This window comes from Selaginella moellendorffii, unplaced genomic scaffold (assembly GCF_000143415.4).
Source record: "Selaginella moellendorffii unplaced genomic scaffold, v1.0 SELMOscaffold_70, whole genome shotgun sequence".
Lineage (NCBI taxonomy): Eukaryota > Viridiplantae > Streptophyta > Lycopodiopsida > Selaginellales > Selaginellaceae > Selaginella > Selaginella moellendorffii.
The window spans coordinates 382,157-394,897 of NW_003314331.1; the positions used below are offsets into that span (position 1 = coordinate 382,157).

The window sequence follows — 12,741 nt, forward strand, 5'->3', positions numbered from 1 at the left end:
AACTTTGTCAACACGGTGATGCGGGGAACTCCCAGATACATGGCTCCAGAGTGACTCCATTCACGGGTGACAGAGAAGGCAGATGTTTAGAGCTGGAGCTTCTGAGTGGGAGGAAAACGGTTCCCCTCCCGTCTAGTGCCTCGATCAGTCAGGGAACTTCCAGGATCTTGAAAGTAAAAGCATTCGAAAGGATTGAGTTGCTGCTGGAAAACGTGGATCCTGTTGATTGTGCCGGAGTTTGATTTAGAAGAGGCCAAAGAGGTCGTAAGGATTGTACTTCTGTGCGTCCGCCAAAAACAGGTTCAAAGACGTTGGCAAGCAAAAAAAATAAAAATTAAAAATAATGAATTCTAAAAAGGTGGTCCTCTATAATAGGACTCCTTTTCTAATAGAATTTTAGGTCTACTCAAAGATGGCTCTTTCTTCTCGGAAAGGTGGCGGTGCTTCGTTTATCAAGTATAACCCATCTTTGCGGTTTAATTCTGGAGGTAAAGAAAGAACTATAAAGATGGTGGAGCTGCCGGTGGATCCGCTAGAGCCCCCCAAGTTTAAGTACAAGAAACTTCCCCGGCTCTCGGGCTCGCCTCTGGTACGCATCATGCACTCACCAGCTCGTCCAGTGACTGTCCAGGATCAACAAGACTGGAAGATCGTCCCTTGCATCTCCAACTGGAAGAATCCCAAAGGATACACAATTGGATTGGACAAGCGCTTGGCCGCCGATGGGAGGGGGGTCCAGGAGGTGCAAATCAATCACAGGTTTGCCCACCTCTCTGAGGCTCTCCACGGTGCGGAGAATAAGTCGCGGGAGGCCGTACTGTTGCGGTCACAGATCCAGAAGGAGATCCATCTCAACGAACAGAGTAAAAGAGAGCAGGAGCTTCGATCGCTCGCTGAAAGAGCGAGAACGGAAAGAAGTCATATTGGATTGAGGGAAGAACAAGAGGAGCGAGAAGACGAGGAAAGGCAAGAGAGGGATGTGATTCGTGGCGAGCGGAAGAGGGAACGCGAGCGAGAAGCTTGTTTGAGGAAATCTTCAAAGAGGAAAATTGTGAGGGATTGCGAGAGGGATATCTCCGAGAAGGTTGCTCTTGGATCCATGGCTAGTGTCACGAAGGGTGGTGAGCTGGTGTATGATCAGCGATTGTTTAACCAGGAGCAAGGCATGGATTCTGGCTATGGCGGCGATGACAGTGTGTACAATGTGTATGACAAGGGGCTCTTCCATCCAAGCTTGGGTGGCTTGCACAGGCCAAAAAAAGATGGTATTAACGAGGAGCTAGGAGGATTATCACGGGACAAGCCGGTTGAATTTGAGAAGGATTCATCGGATCCTTTTGGATTGAATGACTTCCTGAGTAAAATTAAAACTGAGAGGTAAGACGAAAGTTGACGAAGACCAAAATTGACCGTAGAGAACTTCGAAAGATGATCGAGCTTTAGAATTTGAAGAAAACTAATGAAAGAAAGAAAGGTTTTTAACATTACCATCAGGAAGCCGAGGGAGCTGTCAGGAGCTCGAGCGAGCGCCTGAGATAGCTGATTGCGGTGGGGACGTCGTCAAACGCTAGAGCGCTCACTGCAAACCTGGATGCCTTGTGTGCCTCTGTTATCTTCTCCGGTGGAGGCTTGTAGTTCTTCTCCAGCTCCGGCAATGGTGGAGCACTCGAGGTCCTCGGCAGTGGCGGCGGCTCATACACTGGCTGCTGCTGATACGCTGCTGCTGCTGCCGCTGCTGGAGCCTGCTGATAAGAAGAAGCCGGATTGATCGTCGGAGCTTGGAATGATCCACCACCAGGTTGAGTGAAGCACGGATACGATGGAGGCGAGTGGTAGTCTCCGGATCCTGGGTGTTGCTGAGAAAACGGTGCCGACGAGCTCGGGTAGAAACCGGATGAGGGATACGTCGCGGAGGGGTAGCCACTGTCCATGGGATAGTCGTTTGTCCGAGACGTTTCCCAGCGGTCAGACTGAGGAAAGTGCTCGGGTGCATTTTGGAAATGCTCCACCGAGTTGCTACTGTAGAAGGAAGTCTCCGGTGGCGGCGGCGGCGGCGGCGGTGGTGGTGGTGGTGGCGGTGGCGGCGGCGTATGATCGAGTTGAGATGGAGCTGGAGCTGACGAGGAGTAATAGGCTGCTGTAGCGTGGTCGATACTGGTTTTGGGATTGACTGGTGGTGAAGGAGCCCGAGGTGCCTCTCCAGTGAGTAATTCTTGCTGCCAAAGCGGAGAAACACAGATTCTTAAGAACATAAAAAAGCACGAGCTAGAAAAGCCTCACCTCGGAGAAAACGTCGTCGAGTGAGAAGCCGGCATCGCCACCGGGTGGTCCAGGCTCGGGCTTTCGCCCCTCGCTCAAGGCCTTCCGGATATCAGCCGCCTTCCAAACGGCGTACTTTTGCTTTTGCTCGATCTACAAATGCCCCTGGAAAACGTTAATGCAATACTCATTGGAGAAGCAAAAAGCAGGGAAAAGCAATTACTTCGGGTTGGAGATCTCCAAACTGCGTCAAGATCTCGAAGAAAATACTGGATGCGTAGAAAGTTTTCGCAGTGTTTCTAGACAATCGAAAGAGAAAAAAAAGCTGAGAGACCGCACAAAGAAAATAGATCACACATACAAGTCTGCTCGTCCAGCCCGGTCTTGCTTGTCCGCCTTGGAGAAAACACCCAAGGCAAATCCTTCCACATGTAAGTTGTCGTCCGGGCTGAGCTTCACGGTTTTCTTATCCTAAACAAAGGAATAGAGCTCAGCACTAAAGGAACTTCCTTCGTTCTTACCTTCTCGAGCTGATTCATCAGCGACAAAAGCAGCGCGTTCATGGTCTTAGACCGCTCCTTCGCTGGAACTTTGAGGCCTCTCTCCATCGCATACAACCGACCTAGCCAAGCGTTTTTAGCGAGAAATCCCTGCTAGATTTCAATCGACACTCACAGTAATACGCCACCAGCGGATCGTGCTTCTGGAGCTCGTCGGCGCGCTGCAAGTAGGGCAGCATGATCGTCTTGGCCAGCTCCACGCCCCCGCCTGCGCCATCGTCTCCCGCTCCCATTGTGGGAAGAACCCTAATCTCAGTGATTGCGTGGCACCATATCACGTTGCTATAGCGCGCTTCCAATGGACGGCCTTTGGAGCTGCTCGTGGCAAGCGCACAGCAATCCAATCCTCACCATCTCTTTCGCTCGCTGCTCGCTCAGATCCTTCTCTATCAACGTTATCGAGCAGCAGGTCACTCCGCTCAAACGCTTTTGTTCCCAGCAAGAACTCATGATCAGTCCCTTGAAGATCTTCTCCTGGACTGGTGATCACTGCGCTTGATGGGAGAGCCACCACCTTTCTTCCACTCACAAACTCCAGCAAAACGATCCAAAGCTGCCTTGTCCGTCACCCCCGAGTGGAGCCACTCGGGAGCCATGTATCCGGGAGTCCCTCGCATGGCCGTGCTGACAGAGTTCTTCTCGTGATCAACTCTCTCGACCGAGTCCAAAGTCACAAATCTTGGCTCCAAAGCTTGCATCCAGGAGGATGTTTTGCGGCTTGATATCGAGGTGGAGGCCCGATCCTTGCAACCTCCGTGAAGATAATCCAGGCCTCGGGCAATATCTCTCAGTGCCTGCTGCTTCATCGATCTTAGTAAAGAGCCACTTGTCCAGCGAGAGATATTCCACAAACTCGGTAGTAGTGCTGGCCGTGAGCTCCATAGCCTTGCAACCTAACCAGGTTCTGGTGACGGACGCTTCCAATGGTTCTTCCGCCATGAACTGCTTGAGCCCTTGCCTTGCAGCCTCCAATTTCTTGACCACCACCTTGGAGAGCTCCCGCGAAAACACTGCTAAATCCTCGTTAAGTTTTCTCTCGAAGTTGCTAGTGATCTCGCACAGCTCCTTTACTTAAAGTACCGTGGAGAGTTCTCAAGCTCTGGCAGGACGATACAGCTATTCCCCATTGTCTCAGAGCTTGCCCGGCGCTCAAACGTTTTGGCCTTGTAAAACTTCCATACCGCCATCACCATGACAGCGGCAGCTACTAGAAGAATGGCAGCAACGACATAAGCCGTTGGCCATGGTTTTCTTAGAATTTCTCGCTTACTCGACGATCTTCCACTCTCTTCTCTTTTGTTGCTTGGAACTTCAGGTATCCTTGAGATCTCGGCCATGCTCATCTTTAAGAATGGGGTGGAGTACAAGCAGTCAAACATACTGGACAGCGTTGAAGAGTTCCACATCGTTAAAACCTGGGAGCACTCGTCAATTCGGCAAAGTATGCAGCTAGAGTTTTGCAAGCAGGAGTTCTTGCTCTTGGACGTTGAAACCTCCGGAAAGTAGTGATCATCCAGGGAAACTCGACGAGCTCGTTATCATTGTTGCCGAGCTGATGATCGAGTGGTGGGCGATTGAGCTTGCAGCCAAGTCTGGGATCCTCGGCATCGAGATACGAGGAAATAGCTTGCCGGACAAACAGTCTCCAGTACCGCCGTACTCTCCAGAAGACACCCGCAAGGAGTTGAAAAGCTTTGACAGCATTGACAAGAGTTGATCTGCAATGGTGAGCGAGGTAGCTGACAGGGTAGTTCACAATCTCCGCATGGGTCTTAACCACCTGAACAGAAGCAATAATTAGCATGGGGCAAAAAAAGGACATCAGATATAGGCAACTACTACACAAATACAAAGAAGTCCAGGATGGGGGTGATGCAGATGAACTAATCACAGTCATCAGTGATGGCAAACCATTCTGGGATTCCAACACCAAGCTTTCTCCTTGTCCATGTGATGTTCTCAAGAGCAGGAGCAAGGGCAAGGCAAAGTCTGCCATTCACTTTGTTCAAAAAACCCAGGTGTACTATCTAACCATGCCACAGTTATGGATCCTCATTATTCAACTGGAGTTCCTTAATTTTTGGCTTGTAGGAATTTCCCATATTATCCAAACTTGCCAAGTGGCTCCTCCGCCGATTCTAACTCCACTGCTATTTCAGGATTTTTGACTTGTGCTTTTCCATATCTATTTACGGCTTTTCCACTTTTGTTTGTGGTTGTGTTTGTGGCTTTTCCAACTTTGTGGTTTATTAAACTTTACTGTTTCTCCAACAAACAGTGTTTATATATCAATCAAGATGAGTTTTTCAAGGATTTCAAGTGAGCCTACCCTGAGATGAAAATTGGCATCAGGACATTTGAAAGCTTAAAACCAGGTTCAAGCATTTTAGAAAGTTCAATATGTATTATATATATCATGTGAAGATGACTCCCATGCACTAGGGGATGGCATTGCACAGTTTGCCTTGTGCTTGTATGCTTGTCATGCTTTGAGATTAGTTTTTCAAAGACAATTGCTAACATCTGGGATATGATAGATACAGCTCTTTCCCAATGCTGGCACATAACACTTCATGATATTGGCAGCCCGAATATCTCCTCAAAGTGAGGAAGGCACCACAACTAGCTACTCTAAAATTAGGTTGGTGGCCTAGGGACAATGTGTAATAATGCTATGTATAGAGAATGACAATTATAATGTCTTGCCTACTATGGGGACAGAATGTCTATTTTAGCTTTTGGAATTGTATGTATAATATGAAAAAAAGTGTTGCAAGCAACACTTGGTTTGCTTTTGTTTTCAAATATTTTTATTATAATATAACTTTTGAGATTGCATAGCCAGGATTGTGACCTTGATGGCAAAGTATGTCCAGTTGTGGTGGATTTCTTTTTTGGTTTTTGATATCCAAGTCTGGAAATATTTCATGGAAGTATTCACTCTTCCTCTTTTACTCTGCAGATTTTATAGGAAAACTTTGTCCTATAGCAAAAGAACACATTCAAACTTTATAAGAAGGGAGCATCTAGCCATCTATCTTGATGTTCCAGATTCTGCAACTTTGCCCTATGGAGTGATTGCAATTTATCTGATTGCCAGTTCAGGCAGAAGCTTTGTATGCACAAAGCTACTATAGCCAAAGAGTAGTCAGGATTTAATGTTGAGCTGTATAGATACTTGAGCTGTCATGTCACTTCACAAACTTATAAAGGATAGAGGCAGACATAAATGTTTGGAAGAAGATGGGTTTTTGGGCTTATGATTCAAAATAACAAACATACTACAATCGTAAGGTAGCCTTTGTCTCTTATCATTAAACAAACAAGGCACATTATTCATTCAACAAGGAGTTCTAAGTGTTTATCTATGTAATTGAGGCATACTACACTACCCATCCCCAAGGCAATTAAGATCTTGAAACCAAAGGAGGGGTTTGATGATATTGTTAAGAATCCCATCTCAAGGGATATTGGTTATGCTCAAGTAGTGTTCAAGTTCGCCTCTAGAACAACCTGGCCACATGAAGAGGAGGTAGTGGCACTGGACAAGCATGAAAGCAAATGCTTAGATGTGATGCCTGTGAAACATCCCTCTAATCTGGAGAAGATGTTGTTCCTGGTGTTGGTCTGTTAGATGCTAAGAGGAGTGTTTGTATTGCAATGGAATAGTGCTATTTATATTTAGTATTATTTATTAATCTAATTAATAAATAATTATGAGCATGTTTCTGTGTTTAGACAAGTTTATAATTATAAATACAAGATTAATCTAAATGAATAACTAATAAAATATTCTAGAATATCCAAGATATTCTAGGTATATTCACTACCACCTTGGTTTGCTTAAACAAACCAAAAAAGGAAAAGTTACCTTTCATAGCATTTTGTTTTGTAGGTTATCAAGGCTGTTGGAGTCCCACTGATTACCTACATTTGACATCTCTGTGTATGTATCTAAGAATGCATTTGTGAATATTCAAACCTTTATTAACAAAATTATTGTAGAGTTCAAACATATCATCTTGGTTCTCTTCTCCTTTGCATGCTGTTCAAAGTAAATACACTTAAAGTCAGAAATTGCCACAGAATTAATAGATTTTCTTGATAGGCATATGAATTTTTTCACTGGATAAGTGAACATCAATTGGTTATAAGATTTCCAAAGAAAATAAGAATCATAAATGATTTTTTTTTAATCAATTTAATACAACATTCATCATTCACATGGAAGACATTGCCAACTTAGGTATGGATTAAAAAATTTAGTACAACAAAATGTCTATGTTTATTGGTGCAAACAATTATTGATAATATGCCAAGGATCTACAGAATTGATCACACTATAATCTATATGATGTATAAGTATGATGACAATGGTGAACTATATTCTAAAACAGTATACACTATATGAGCTATCAAAAGTGATGTGAATTTGTGGAAGTTCTTTATCAAAGTATAATCTATATGAATAATTATATAGTGTATGAGCATTAGGAAACTATTTAAGTAACCACATGGAACAATGTGTGGCAAACTATAATTTTTATGAACTATACATTGTGTAAAATAGTTACTAACTTTAGAAAAATACTTTGATAACTACATAGAACATGAATATAAAAAACTATATATAGATTGAGCTATATAAAAATTATGTAAAAAACCATATAAAGAGTCAATACATATTTTTACTTAGATTCTTACTACAACTGTGTGTTTATAGTAGAAGTTATAAGGAGATTTTCTCAAAAATCACCCTCTCCTCTCTAAAAGTGAAAACACATTCATTCACAAGACATGATTGTCCAAGTGTTGACGTTTAATTTTCTTTCCATTACTCCATCCTTACTCTGATACCAATGTTAGAATTGTGGCTAACGAGGGGCAAAAACATTTTGAAAGAATATTCAATATGGTGGATTTAAAAGGAGAACTAAGGTTTGATAAACCCTAAGAGAAGGACTATAAAGGGAGGATTGTTAAGCACCAAATCAGGATAATAAAATAAAGAAAAAGCCCTACAATTAAATAATCACCCCTTTAATCAGTGTAAGGGATAATATCCTACCCTTTTATTATTCAAGTCCAAGATTCCCACAATGTTTATGATGCCTTCCCTCTACTAGAATTTCCTAAAATTTTGCCACCTCCTTTCTTTGTTGATGATCTTTTTGAACCATCCAACACCTTCATAATTGACTTGTTCTTGATTCTTCTACTAAAATCCCAAAGATTTCTTAAATCTCAACTAAGATCCTATGTGGATTAAACCACACTTCAACTATTTCCACCCTATTTTAAACTCATGTCATATTCATTTCTTATGGGATGACTATTCAAACTATGGGAACACAATGCCATTTTATATATATTGCAAGAATATTCATGAATATTTTGATTCATGCCAGATAAGTAGGCATTAGACAAAAGGGCTGCTATTTTACACATTAATTCCCAGCATTTGCTACAAATCAAAACTATAGCTTGAAATACATTTAGATTAATTAATCTCTAAGTATATCCTAGTCTAGTTTATGCTAACACGTATTTAAATTAATCTTTTATTATATTATAAACATGTTTATCTTCTAAGTATATTCTAGCATATGATTCCGAGTAAACGTGGCCTTAATTCCATGTCCAACTTTTTTAAAGCCTTGAGCAAGGAATGAAGAATGTGAGAATCTCCTCACTAAACTCTTGCATTTACACTTTTTTTCCTTGAAAGCTTTGCATAAACATTTCATTATGACAAATAAACGCCCTAAAGCTGGTTTAGCTCTGGTCACTACTGTGCATCCAAATCACAATAAATCAATCAAGCAAGGCAATATAATTTATAATATGGTATCAACCAAAGCTAAATAGGTTGTATGATAGATACATGTTTACAGTTTTGCAATTACCCACCATTAAATTAAAATGTAATGTTATCAGTCCTAAAATGAAGATTTAGTGGAGTTCAGAAGAAAAGTATGTATGTAGTCACATTTTGCTATGGTATTGTCTTGGTGGTACTAGAAAAGTCCTTTGTCCTAGCTACATCGCAAAAAAGCATACGATCTTGTATTTGAATAGTGCCCCAGACAAAATCATGTGATAGCATACGAATATGCACTTGGTAGATTCTCTGGGAATATACTCCTCTCTCTTGGTTGGCCAAATTCTCTCTTTTGAGGCGCCGCGCCAGGGCGGTGGTGAGCGCCCTGCATGCGCGCGCCTTCCTCGATTTCTGGTGTCGCCGCTTGATCCATCCCAGCTCCCCTTCCCCAATTGCTCGCTCCCTCCATCGATCCTACAATCCGATCGCGCCCCTATCTGATCGATCGATCCCAAAATCCTTTGTATCGTCATGCTGGCGCCGGGGGAAATGTTGCTCATAGCTCGCGAGTGCCCCGCCAGCGGCTGCTCGCAGTGGATTTTTAGGTATCTCAAGGATTGCGTGTGCGATGTGAAAGATGGAGTCTCCTTCTCGCTGGGGCTGATCAGCGTTTTGAGCTGGGGCATTGCCGAGGTCCCCCAGATCATCACGAATTACAAGGAGAAATCCACCGAGGGTGTCTCGCTTGTCTTTCTCATGACTTGGGTCGTTGGGTAAGCCATTCCTTTCGTTCTCTCCTCTCTTTTTCTCTTTGGTTCCCAGTGTGGAGATGGTGGAGAGATTCCATCTTTGTTTTCTTGCTGCCGGCTCTCTCATTTAATGCATCGCTTGCTTTCTCCTCGATCGTGTGTGCTTGGATTGGATCAAACGCATTAACTCTCCCATCTTATACTCGTGAAGGGATTTTTTCAATATCGCGGGGTGTCTACTCGAGCCAGCAACTGTAAGTCAGGGATCATCTCCATCGATTTTTTTTCTTTTCCCGGTTTTGCTACTGACGATCGTTTGTTTTCTTCCCTGAATTGGACATCCAATACGCAGCTCCCAACGCAATTCTACATGGCACTGGTAACAGCGTTCCATGTTTAACTAATCACTGCTTTGTTTCTCGGCGCTGGCAGCTTTACACCTTGACAACGCTCGTCCTCGTCGCTCAAACAATCTATTACGGACAGATCGCCAAACGCCACAGGCCTGACTCACCCTCCATCGAAGAGCCCTTGATCCCTCCAGAGGTAAAGATCTAGCATCTTATATGTTTTTCAATTAGAACAGGACTATAGTTTTTCTGTCTCGATCACTGCTAATCGAAATAAAATAAACTCTAGAAACAGGCAAGGCGAGCGCAAGAGACACCGGTGACCCCCGTGACGAGCCAGCCGATATCTTCCATAAGCGTTCCAAGCCCGAGTCCTCGACAGTTCTACTACACGTCAGTGCTCTAGTCTCGATCGTTTGTTTGTTTGTTTGTTTCATGGCTAAGGACTAAGTTTTTAAACGTGTGATCCTTGCACAGATCTGCGAGATCCTTGACGCGAAGCCACACACCCACAGCTGGTTCTTATCTATCCACCTCAGGTGTTAAGAGAGGGGACTACTTATCTTCTCATCCATCTCTGTCGAATCTCCAAGCTGTCGAGGCCCAGATTGTTGCCGCGTCGCATCTGGGAAAATCAGAGCCCAGGATGATCAGATCAGTAAGCTCCACAGACTCCTTCCTTTCTTTGGTTTGTTTTGTTCGTTCTCTAACTTTTCTGTATCTTTTTCTTTTTCGGTGGAAAGGTGGCTGCTAGTTTGATGATGTTTGGTGGCTATGCATTACACTCTCGTTGGGAGTCGCAAGCTAGGTCCTCGTCTGGTGGTCATGTCGTCTTCAGCAGCGCGAGACGCCTCCTGCAGGTACGAGAGATAAGATTCACCCCTGAAGTTTCTCTCGGGGTGAAAAACTCGATTTACCAGTGAAGTTTCTGGTGATGGAATGAGAGTTTTTCTTGCAGGACTCTGGAAGTCACAGTAGAGCTGGAGAGATGCTCGGGTGGGGAATGGCCGCGATTTACATGGGTGGAAGGGTACCTCAAATCTGGCTCAATGTGTGATCTCTCTCTTTTCTTTTTCTTTCTTTTTGGTCTGACATGAAGTTGATTTTTTCTTGTCTTCCTAGATTACGAGAGGAACAGTGGAGGTAATCTTCAATCATTTTCTAAGTTTTGTTTCTCTAAAGTTGCGACTTTTCCAGGGTCTCAATCCGATGATGTTCTTCTGCGCGCTAATGGGAAATGCTACATACGTTGGAAGGTGAATGAGCTTTAGTTCGTTGGGATTCATTGTTTTTTTTTTTTTTTTTTGTGCTGTGGTTGCAGCATCCTCGTCCGGAGCACGGATTGGACCAAGTTGAAGCCCAACATGCCATGGCTGGTGGACGCTGCTGTTTGCGTTATTCTGGATTTTTTCGTATGGTTTTTCTTCTGTTTTCGATGTTCTTCCTTGACGGTGTTTTTGCAGATTCTTGCGCAATTTTGCTACTACCACCGCTTCGTGACAAAGTGTAACAGCCAGAACAGTGGCTCCGAGGAAGGGCTTGTAGAGAAACAGAATGTTTGATAGAGCGAGAGCTTCGTTTTAGGAAGATCAATTGGAGATTCTCAATGTTTTATAAAGGTTGAATATTTTCAACGATTTGCTAAAGGTTGTATGTTTCATTGTCTCGTGATGCTCGCTTTGCACGATGTTCCCAAGAAAATCTTTCCAAACAAAACGATGGCATTGCTTTAGTGTGCGTTGACGCATTCATCCGGAATCCAGATCGATCGATCGATAGTTGTTGATCGCTAGCAAACGAAAATTTTCCATGGAGGAGCTCCGGGAGCTGCGCCGATCTGGCAAGGACGTGAAGCTGGGAGATGCCGAGGTATGGGAGGACGATCCATCACAGCTCGCCATAGCCAAGCAAATCCTAGAAGATCAATCATACATTCAAGATGATCCATCCCTCTTCATCCGGCCCAAGATCATCGAAATTGTGCCATTTTCCAAGAGGTCCTCCAATTCTTCTACTGGATCCTCCTCCTCTCCACGCTTTTCCAATCCAAGAGATCCTCGAGGACGAATTCGTCTTCCATTTTTTCCTCCGCAACTGGATCATCCTCCTCCTCTGCTTTTCAGACGTCCGTGATCAAGAAGAATTTGTCCTCCAGTTCTTCCTCCGCCAGTACTGGATCCTCCTCCTCGGCTTCCAAGACATCCACGACCAGGAAGAATTCGTCCTCCATTTCTTCCTCCGCCACTAAAATCCTCCTCCTCGGCTTCCAAGACGTCCGCAAGGATGAATTCGTCCTCCATTCCTTCCTCCGCCGCTACTGGATCCTCCTCCTCTCTCCTCTTCCCTGCTACCATCCCCCAGATCGACTACGCGGCGCCGGCAGCACGATCCTCCTCGCACAATCGAGATTATCCCCTCTTCGGCGGCTATACGCGGCGGTCGTGCCATTGCATCCAGCTCGACACCAAGAACCTAGCTTCCCCGACCAGATCCCGGCAGCGATCCAGCACAATGCCCGCGAGTAGCGCGTGGCGATCGCGCTTGCCATCGAGCCAAGCGTCCGGATCACCCCCGCCAACGTGGACGTGGAGCTCCGGATCAAGACCCTATCCGTGGGCGTGTTTGCTCAAGAACGAGGCAGCGCTGGGCTTCTACCCTTACCGGATTAGATTCTCGATCGAGCCCCAGCTGCGCGATCGCAGCGCCGTCGCGATCCCGCTCTACACGCCCAGGATCGGAGCTAGCGACAGCGGCGGGACAAGTTGGCGCGCGGCCCGTGTCGATCAGTGGGGAGAAGAGCTGGGGGATGGAATGCCAAGAATCGACAGAGAGGGGGATGATCAGCGCCGGCGTGGAGGAGTCCGGGAACACGGCAGTGTTTGAGTGGAGGCTTTTGCGATGGAGCCACAATGCCGCGACATATAACGCGCACAAGCCACACCCTGGATTGAGCTTGCCTACCAAGTCTCTCAAGGTTGAAGAACGATTGATCTCTCGTTTTC

The 12,741-nt window shown here is 44.9% G+C and overlaps 3 protein-coding genes across 4 annotated transcripts; 2 read left to right on the plus strand and 1 right to left on the minus strand.

Annotated features, from left to right (window-relative positions):
- Positions 1-412: 412 nt before the first annotated feature.
- LOC9640330 (SNW/SKI-interacting protein) lies at positions 413-1,404 on the plus strand. The gene has a single exon (XM_002985779.2). It carries the CDS (start codon positions 413-415, stop codon positions 1,379-1,381), a length of 969 nt encoding a protein of 322 aa, XP_002985825.2. The 3' UTR covers positions 1,382-1,404.
- Positions 1,405-1,416: 12 nt separating this feature from the next.
- On the minus strand, positions 1,417-3,069 carry LOC9640331 (protein HOMOLOG OF MAMMALIAN LYST-INTERACTING PROTEIN 5). Its single transcript, XM_024659877.1, has 6 exons — positions 2,935-3,069; positions 2,781-2,881; positions 2,621-2,730; positions 2,483-2,558; positions 2,281-2,412; positions 1,417-2,216 (listed from the first exon to the last, which is right to left on the minus strand). Exons 1-6 carry the CDS (start codon positions 3,050-3,052, stop codon positions 1,491-1,493), a joined length of 1,263 nt encoding a protein of 420 aa, XP_024515645.1. The 5' UTR covers positions 3,053-3,069; the 3' UTR covers positions 1,417-1,490.
- Positions 3,070-8,971: 5,902 nt separating this feature from the next.
- On the plus strand, positions 8,972-11,397 carry LOC9640731. Of its 2 annotated transcripts, none has more exons than XM_024659861.1 (12): positions 8,972-9,413; positions 9,601-9,643; positions 9,742-9,768; positions 9,822-9,935; positions 10,035-10,132; positions 10,217-10,397; positions 10,483-10,599; positions 10,698-10,790; positions 10,862-10,882; positions 10,937-10,995; positions 11,061-11,151; positions 11,203-11,397. In XM_024659861.1, exons 1-12 carry the CDS (start codon positions 9,172-9,174, stop codon positions 11,299-11,301), a joined length of 1,185 nt encoding a protein of 394 aa, XP_024515629.1. In that variant the 5' UTR covers positions 8,972-9,171; the 3' UTR covers positions 11,302-11,397. The 2 variants fall into 2 exon arrangements, with proteins under 2 accessions (XP_024515629.1, XP_024515628.1); XM_024659860.1 differs by having other exon boundaries at positions 8,973-9,413; positions 10,029-10,132.
- The last annotated feature ends 1,344 nt before the right edge of the window (positions 11,398-12,741 follow it).

Bases quoted from the DNA above. Each gene is read 5' to 3' on its own strand.
- LOC9640731 (XM_024659860.1), top strand. From the start codon at position 9,172: ATGCTGGCGCCGGGGGAAATGTTGCTCATAGCTCGCGAGTGCCCCGCC. The intron at 10,398-10,482 runs GTAAGCTCCACA...TTCGGTGGAAAG, and splicing joins AGCCCAGGATGATCAGATCA to GTGGCTGCTAGTTTGATGAT. The intron at 10,791-10,861 runs GTGTGATCTCTC...TTGTCTTCCTAG, and splicing joins TACCTCAAATCTGGCTCAAT to ATTACGAGAGGAACAGTGGA.
- LOC9640331 (XM_024659877.1), bottom strand. From the start codon at position 3,052: ATGGGAGCGGGAGACGATGGCGCAGGCGGGGGCGTGGAGCTGGCCAAG. The intron at 2,882-2,934 runs GTGAGTGTCGAT...ACGCTTGGCTAG, and splicing joins TCCGCTGGTGGCGTATTACT to GTCGGTTGTATGCGATGGAG. The intron at 2,413-2,482 runs GTAATTGCTTTT...GGGCATTTGTAG, and splicing joins TTGGAGATCTCCAACCCGAA to ATCGAGCAAAAGCAAAAGTA.
- LOC9640330 (XM_002985779.2), top strand. From the start codon at position 413: ATGGCTCTTTCTTCTCGGAAAGGTGGCGGTGCTTCGTTTATCAAGTAT.